Source organism: Zerene cesonia, chromosome 29 (genome assembly GCF_012273895.1).
Source record: "Zerene cesonia ecotype Mississippi chromosome 29, Zerene_cesonia_1.1, whole genome shotgun sequence".
Classification (NCBI taxonomy): domain Eukaryota; kingdom Metazoa; phylum Arthropoda; class Insecta; order Lepidoptera; family Pieridae; genus Zerene; species Zerene cesonia.
Window position 1 is genome coordinate 3,671,326 of NC_052130.1, and position 9,125 is coordinate 3,680,450.

General features: G+C 31.5%; 1 protein-coding gene across 1 annotated transcript in view; it reads left to right on the top strand.

Annotated features, from left to right (window-relative positions):
- Positions 1 to 6,827, top strand: part of LOC119837881 (T-cell leukemia homeobox protein 2) — a 29,864-nt gene extending 23,037 nt beyond the window's left edge. The window contains exon 3 of the mRNA XM_038363665.1: positions 6,533 to 6,827. Coding sequence (XP_038219593.1) covers positions 6,533 to 6,827 — 295 coding nt within the window. The remainder of the gene's footprint in view (positions 1 to 6,532) is intronic.
- Positions 6,828 to 9,125: the final 2,298 nt, after the last annotated feature.

Consider the following 9,125-nt stretch of genomic DNA (forward strand, 5'->3'; position numbering starts at 1 on the left):
TCGATATTTAAATCGCACATCACTAGTTCGTTCATTTACCTTTATAATAAAGTTCTCTGCGATAATAGACTTAGCGCTTTGTTCAATGATTCATTAACACAGACGGTGCCGCCTGTAAGTATATAGCTTACTGTCAATGTTTGGAAGTAAATTGAAATGAAGGGTTTGAATGTGTGTGTGCTATAAAATTTGTTATTATTCCTGCATCTTATGTGTGTGTGTTTATTATGAATACGAAAATTAATTCATTTTAATATTTTTTGAGGATAAATTCTATGTGGTTGAGACTTGGACTAGATAAAATATATAAAAATAAAAATCTTACAAATTGAAAATCTAAAAAACTTCGTTCACCATCACGTACGTTTCGTCACTTAGTCTTTAGTCTATCGTTATCTATTTACTAGATTTTAGAATCTGAACTGTTATTTGATTTAATATTATGGATTATATTTTATTAACTATATATTTAGGTTCTTATTTAACAACTATCTGTCCGCCCCGGCTTCGCCCGTGGTACGTATATAACATATAGCCTCCCTCAATAAATGAGCTATCTAACACTGAAAGAATTTTTCAAATCGGACTAGTAGTTACTGAGCTTTTTAATATTAATATAGATATCCTTTGAATATTGCTAAATTACTTACACTTACCTTATAGATAGTAAGAACACGGAATAGGGATGGCAACAATATATCACGATCAACTCTGAATTAGGAGATATTAACTCGAAATTCATTCCCTTGTCAGTTCTAATTAGCCTTATGTAATTAACTTGTGATGAAAGTTTGTGAAATAATTATTTATTACCTTTGTGTTTGTTGTTTATTTCAGTAATATTTGACTTGTTTTTCATGAGAATTTATTGCGTTAAGTAGAATCTTAAGATGCCATCATCATCACCAGCCTATATCAATTCTCGCTAGGACAAAGGCGTATCGATGGGATTTCATAATCCATCACGCTGGCCAAGTGATTAGCAGACATCACATATCGTCTAACTTTCAGTTATTAGACGTGTTTGTACTTTCGCTGTTTTGAGCAGTGATGTGTATAATGTGCAGATAAATTGAAAAGTCAATACTTTGCACGGTCTCGAACCCCCGGATTCTTGATTAAAAACCGAGGTACTAACCATTGAGTCATCGCTTACAAAATGCGCTATTAAAATGTACAAGATATTAAAATACATTGACTTTTTTGGGCAAACAATTTAATGGTTGAGAAATTTTGAAAGATTGAAAAAATTAGATCACGAGGCAGGATTCGAACCTGCGTTTCTTGCCTAACCGTAGTAAAATTTCTCATTTATAAAGCATTTCAATGCTATAAAACTAAAAATTAAATTTAATGGTTGGATAAACAACTTTCCTTTATTTCGATAAAACGCGTGTAATGTCTATTCTATGATTTAGAGTAGTGAATGATTGTGTTATGTTTAAATACGTGATAAATTTGAAATGAATTATTTAAATACTTTTTTGTGTCATACACATATGATAAAATACATAAACTAAAATAATGTATTTTCTCTTAAAATATCAAATGATGATTTAGCCATTTCAGTAATTGAAATCACTATAAGCTTAACAAATATAGCAAAACTTTGTTATGTCAATCCCAAAATAAATCGATTCGAATTAAGCTCGAAGTATCCAATGATTTTCTCGATAGCGATAATCCTTTAATTGAGTCGCTTTAGGTCATTCGATGTGATATACTAAAAGCCTTATAAGCTTCCAATGAATATTTAACCATATTTGTACTGCGATAGTGTTTATTATTGATCGTTTTTGTATTCGCATGCAAATGAATATTAGACCAGTAAGTCGGGCTATCTTAATTAGACCGATACAAGGATATACGTAAATGCAAAGAACATTACTAATACAGCCGCTTGTGCAAGGTAAATTAGACCTTCTGGTCTATGATTTTCAATATGTCTTATCTCAAAGTCGGAAAGATAAAAATCGGTCAATTGTGTGTCGGACTCATATTGGGGGTTCCGAACAAAATAGCTAAAGAGCAACTGCAAAAAAAGTCGAAAGGTCACCCATCCAATTGTTAACCAAGACAACCGTTGCTTAACCTCGACTTTTTATTATAGCAACAGAAGTACATTATCTGTGAAAATTTCAACTGTCTCTATCATGGATCATAAGAATATATATAGCCTAATGACAGACAGAAGAACTTTTGGACTTGAAATATTAGTAATATGATAAATTTCCGTTTTACTCTTAGGACGGATCTTTAAAAATACAAAAATAATTTACGGACCCCTAAAAATATATGAGAGTTCTGTTACAATGTTGAAAGCGGATATTTTCTTTGTTGTGTGTTCTTATAGCATTTTAATCTAAAGTTAAATTAAATAACTCGCAGATGCCTTTATGCAAAATTGTTAATTGCTTGAATGAACTTATTTTTCTACGTATCACTGGATCTTTTTGTGTATTTATTTATGCAAACAATATACATAGTCCTGTTTGCAACTAAACTTAGATATGGCTTGAAACATTCTTCCAAAGCTTATTAGCGATATTTCAATCCTTGTTTAAAATTTATGCGTGTTACACAATAAACTTAAATTAGCACCTGTTATATATCAAAACTCGAGCAATGAGAACACATCTTTAAAATGGTTGTGTAATACGATATTCGATCACTACATTTTCATCAAGAATTGAAAAAATCAGCCCTTTTTAACACCAATGTAAATAAGTCGTAATTTTATTTATTAGTTAGGAGAACAACGTTACACGCAATTATTGAATCACTACATATCATAAAACAAGGTCACATTCTTTGTCCCTATGTCTCTATGTATGCTTACATCTTTAAAGCTACGCAACGGATTTTGATGGGTTTTTTAATAGGTAGAGTGATTTAAGAGGAAGGTTTATATGTGTAATGACATCTATTAAACTACTCCGAATTTAACGCGTACGAAACCGCGTGCAAAAGTTATTCTAAATTATAAATCTAAAATATAATCCCTACTATAATATGTTTTAACTATATAATATAACAAATGCGATATAACTATGTCTTGCTCTAATATAATAATATATCTGTCTTGCTGTCCGTATATCTATCTGCCTGTCTGTCTCTTTTCACACCTAAGCCACTGAATCGATTGGAATCAAATTTGTTAAGTACGAAGATAGTTCGTGACTCGAGAAAGGACGTATGATAGTTTTTATCTACATACGCGAGCAAAGACACGGGCGGAAAGCTTTTTTATGCCATAAGCGGGCAACTGAGCTGGTGGTTCGCCTGATGGTATGCGATCACCACCGCCCACAGACATTCGCAGAGGTAGTGCCTCTGCGAATTACGAACCATTTCACGCCGGCTTTCTGTGGATATGGTATTTCCCCGGTGCGAGCTGGCCCAATTCGTGCCGATGCGTGCACCACTCCCGCACATTGCTAACTACGTACTGAACAGATTAAATAAGATTTACCTGAGCTTAGGTATTCCCGTAAATGTCTCAAATAAATTCGTGTCATCCTATCCTACTTACTACTATCCTAATAAATTATAAATGTGGGAGTTTGTAAGGATGTGTGTGTGTTTGTTGCTCTTTCACGCAAAAACTACTGAACCGATTGCAATGAAATTTGGTACATAAACAGCTGGACAACTGTAACCAACCGTGGGGCGCAGCTTGTTGCTAATAATTTTAATGAAAGAACGGAAGGATCACTTAGGCTTCGCTTTCCCTCGGTTCAAACTGTACATAAACTTTTACTTAGCTTAATAAGCAATGAGGTACTTAGCGTGAACGTGTTCACCCTAAGTTAAGTGTAAGCTTAAGTCTCAACATTAATTTTTCCGCTGGATTAAAAGCATTTTGTAAAATTGCGATGCCGTGCTCAAAGCGTTTATTGATATTTTTTATGTAGCCAACACAATCTATAGGATGTTTTAAATTATACTCAATGAATAGAGTTTCTACACTTAATTTTTTGTTTTATTGCATTGATTTGCTTTATAAATGACAATTTTTTAAAGAATAGTATTTTTATTACGATTTTCAGGCTTTATACTATATATTTATACTTTATACACATCATTTAACATGGACAAAAAGGAAAATGATTTTATTAAAGAAAAGAAATATATAAAATCGGTGTCGTTTTATTTAAAATAAGAAAAAAACACACTGAAAGAAAGAAAGAAAGAAAGAAATAAACATTTATTTTTTTTTAACACTGCACTGTCTACACGGTATAGGTCTGGTATGGTATCATATCCAAACTGATTATTTCCTACCAGAATGAGTTTTTCATTTAAAACAAACTAAGTATGTTTACTGTTTCTACATCAAGCCTGGTCCATCGGTGAATACATTATTAAAATGGGTCTAGTTGTTCCTGACATGAGCGTTAAAACAAACAATCAAACAAAATCTTCAGCTTCTAAATAACTTTACTTATAAAATGATTTTATTTACATATTATCATATGCTTGTCTAGTATTTTATTTATTTCATTGTATTCTATGTGTTTGTATATATAAATAAATGAAATGTTTATTAATAAATGATTGTATGATTTTTTTGCTACCACTACACATTACAGCCCTGTGCCAATTGACATCATAATCAACGCGTCGCACAACTAATCGCGCGACAAATCCGGTGCCTTTATAAATAATGCAAGCACTCTGTATTAAGTTAAGTGGGGGTCTCGAAGTTTGCAATACTTGACTTCGTTTCGTGTTAACGAGCTTTGTATACTATGATGCCATCATTTGTGGTGGAAATTTCTAGTATATTTAGTATGGTCTTGTAAAGTATTACTTGTTTTATCTGAGATATAATGTTAACTAGCTTTTGCCCGCGGTTTCGCAAGCGTTTTCGGAGTAGTTTAATAGATGTTAATGTAAATAATACTTCCTCTTGAAACACTTTATCAATTAAAAAACCGCATCAAAATCCGTTGCGTAGTTTTAAAGGTTTAAGCATATATAGTAGACAAGATTTATATGTTCCTAGCTATATGAAAAGGATAAATACCAATGACACATAAGAAATATCGACGTTAAGCAGCAGTTAGAAATTAGCATGGTCATGAATTGGATGGGTAGCTAATTATTTTTGCAGCATCTCTTTACCTTATTAGTACGGAACTCGTAGTGTCGCTAGTCCAACTAGTAATTTTTTTTGCCAAATGTTTTTAAGTATTCCATATTGAATCGCATCATATCAAGTAATAGATTTGACAATATTTATTGATTTATTTAAAGTTCAACAAATTGATAAGAAATTTTAAATAATCCTTCATATAAAAATACAAAGAATAACAATCTGTTGAGAGAAACACGTTCTGTATGAAATCTAAGAATTTAATTATAATCAAAAACACGTTCTTAATCGTTGATGTTTGATAAAAAGGCAGTTAAATTAAATAACAATTAATTCCATTCGAATTCGAAATTCAAAATCATGTATTTGAAAATTAATAAACACAAAGATAACCGCTTTTAGTATCGATTCGATTATAGATTGATAGTTCTCCGCTAGACATCCTAGATGCCAATTAGCAACCGAGTGATTAACTAATTGACATAATTCAAATTGAATAAACCACTAAGCCTCATGTTTTATTAAAAGCTGTTAGTATTTCCACAGATTATTAAATAGAAACAAGGATAGTTATTCCCCTAACATCCGACTATAAGAATTTTAACTACAATTAATTGGTTAACTATAATTCTTTTAATAATTTAATATACTTTACAACATCATAATAAATATTTGTTAAAAACTATCCACCCGGCTTCGCCCTTGGTAAGTTCATAGGCCTGTAGCCCTCAGGGATCACGTATACATCCACCGGTGAAAGTATTTTTGAAATGGAAGTAGTTCCTGAGGTTAGCGTGTTCAAACAAACTCTTCAGCTTTATGCTATTAAGTTTAATAGATTAAGAATTTAGATCTGTCCAGCAAGCAAATGACCATTCTAGGAAGGTTACATACACTAAGATTATTTCATCATCATTCCTTATAAAATACATTTAATGTTCTCTTTACTTAATATAATTTTACTTTTAAATATTTGTCAATTTAATTGGTATTATCGCCGGTCAGTCCGCAACAGCTAATGCATGTTGACTATTTAGAAAACATCAATATTTAATGCTATTATGGTCGTAGGTGCTGTTTCACACCTGTGTTTAATAGTATATAACGAAATTACTTGTAAATGTCAAATCTATTTGAATATTAGTCGGATAATGTATTTAGAATTAATGATGCCGTCATATTTAATATTGAGTACGGGCAGTAGAGGCAAATTTTAATTATTCTGTTAATCCATTCCTTTTAAACTATATAGTTATTTTAAACTTGGATAAAAATTATCATTAATGTTGTATGAGGATTTAAAACGGCATATTCCAAAACATGTTATTTTTTACGTGTGAATTAAAATTATTATAATACAATTACTTAAAAATAAGCAATGATATTAATATAGAACATGTATCAAAAATTAAAGCAATTCTCTATTTGTTCCAGACGTCAAACGGCTGAAGAGCGGGAAGCTGAACGGCAAGCGGCCAACCGCTTGATGCTATCATTGCAAGCCGAAGCGCTTAGCAAAGGCTATATGCCAGAACCACCACCCGGTGCTCCGCTTTCAGCGCTTCATTATCAAGGTCCACAAAACGCTGCTCCAACGCCCGCGTCGAATACAGCGTTAAGCGCTTTACAAAACTTGCAGCCGTGGGCTGGAAATCATGCGTCATTTATGAATGCGTCGAATCAAGCACCGTCAGCGCACCCACCGCCCGTTGCATCTCCAATTTGTTGAAGTTCTAAATTCAAACTTACTTTTATATGCACAGCCAGTATATATAAAATGCAAATTTGAGGTTTTATAATATGCAGTAGCAACATTCATAATATTTCAAATCATTCTGTAAAAACGGTATAGATTCTAATTGTAAATAGTAAAATAAGATTTTATGTAGAGAGTGAAATAAATTATGTAAAGCATCGTATACAGTATATATCATCACATTCCGTAATCGCTAGTCCTCATTTAAAGTGGAATATTGTCTCGTAAATCAAACCCGTTTTAAGCAAATTAAATGGAACTCAAATAAATCACAATTTATAATGAATGCTTATTTTTTTGTAAAAATAATTTGTAAATAGGTAAATAGATACTTTAATAGGTAGTTAACGTTAAGCCACAGATAACAAGTATTTTATAGAAACAGCTGTATTGTTATTTATCTAGTAACAATGAAACATTTCGTAATTTTATTTTATTGTAAATATAAATACAGGCAGTATTATTATACTTAGTAATTATAAATGAAAAATATAGTAAAACTTAGGTAATAAACATGTTTAAGATAAAAATGTTGTACATACTTGATATAAAGTATTTATTGGATGTTTAGACTGTTTTAATGACGCTTTTGAATGAAAAATGTACTTACATCATTTAGGTACTAGATTCTAGGTTTGCACGGTGTAGGTACACTAGTTCAAAACAAAATCAAAGTGTAACAATTTTGAAATATTTAAAGCTGGCTTCACAGATTCTTAACATTTTTTTTCCGTTCATATAGTCAGGTAAAATACTAAAAAAGTGTGGAAATTTTCGTTAAAAAAGTGTGAAATAGGCCATCAGTAACATTATCAGCAAGCGATGAAAACTGGCCGTTACTATTATTTTTATAATTATTCAAATTATTTAGAACTTATGGCAGTCTGTTAAACTGAAACATATTTTTTTTCTTTTCATTTTTTAAGTTTATTCTGAAATACATTTTAACGTAACGTTATTTTGACAGAACAGATTATCAAAACTTCACAGACGTTAAAAAAACTAATGTTTATGACGACTTTTTTGTTCATAAGTGTACACTCTATTGAAAGAATATATGTTTTTGGTTCCTTTATCGCTCATTTTAATAACATTTATACAAAAGCTATAGCTTAATTATTTGTAAATATAGCATAATGTATCGCCTAACTAGATCAATTACTTATTAGATAAGTTTAAGGCCACTTCACGTAACCCTAAGTCACAAATAATGAAGATATGAAATCTGTATGTACTTCAGTATTACTGACTTTACCCGACATTCAGTAAATAAACTCAAAATTCTTACTATATTGTTTTATTTTTCACCAGTTTCAAACAAAGATTATTTATGCGACACGGTGTCGCATCTCATTGAAAATTTATGATGACTTAGTACATCATGTAAACTATTACAAATTGAAATGAACAAATAATGTTTGGATAAATATTATCATAATGTGAAATATATAATGTGATGATTAAATGATACATGAATATTATCATGATGCCCACGCGTGCCTTTATATTTAACCCCCGACACAAAGAGAGGTTTTTTTTTAACTAAAGAGGCAAAGGACGAAGCGGTTCACCTGATGGAAAATAATGCCCGCCGCCCATAGGCACTCGCGATGTTAGGGAGTGTGTTGCCATCCTTTGAGGAATGTATAGACCTTTTTTTTGAATGTTTCCTTGTCGGGTGTGACAAGTTTTATGTCGATGTCTGTGTGTGTGTGTGTCTGTAGCGTTGTAGCTCTCAAACTTCACTGATCTTCGATGTGATGTGGTTTTCTTCGTTTAAAAGCCAGTTTCCTTACGATGGTTCATGGTTGATGTAAATGGCAAAGGGGTAATGTATTGCGGATAATATTTTTCACAATTCCCTCAATATGGATATCTAGTGAAAGGGAATATCTTATATAATATCTACTATATCAAATTTCAAATTTAAGCTGGCCGAGAAAAGGAAATGGGGTCTGGGGATTGTTACATATTACTTTAGATTTCTTTATTACACTAATTATACTAGAATTTATTTTGAATATATCATCCTTATTCCAAACCAACCTATTTTTTTATGAAAAAAATGCCAACGTTTCAAAGCGAAAATTCTTTGACTAGCGCGTGATGGACTTTGGACTTCAACTAATCGCAAGAACTTGGGATATAAATATTTTAGATAAAATATGAATACCAAAAATAATTAATAACCTATTAAGTCATTTGTCCTTCCTAAATAGGCAGTAAAATCGGGGTCATAAACTCTAAATACGAAAAAAATTGTATTTTATG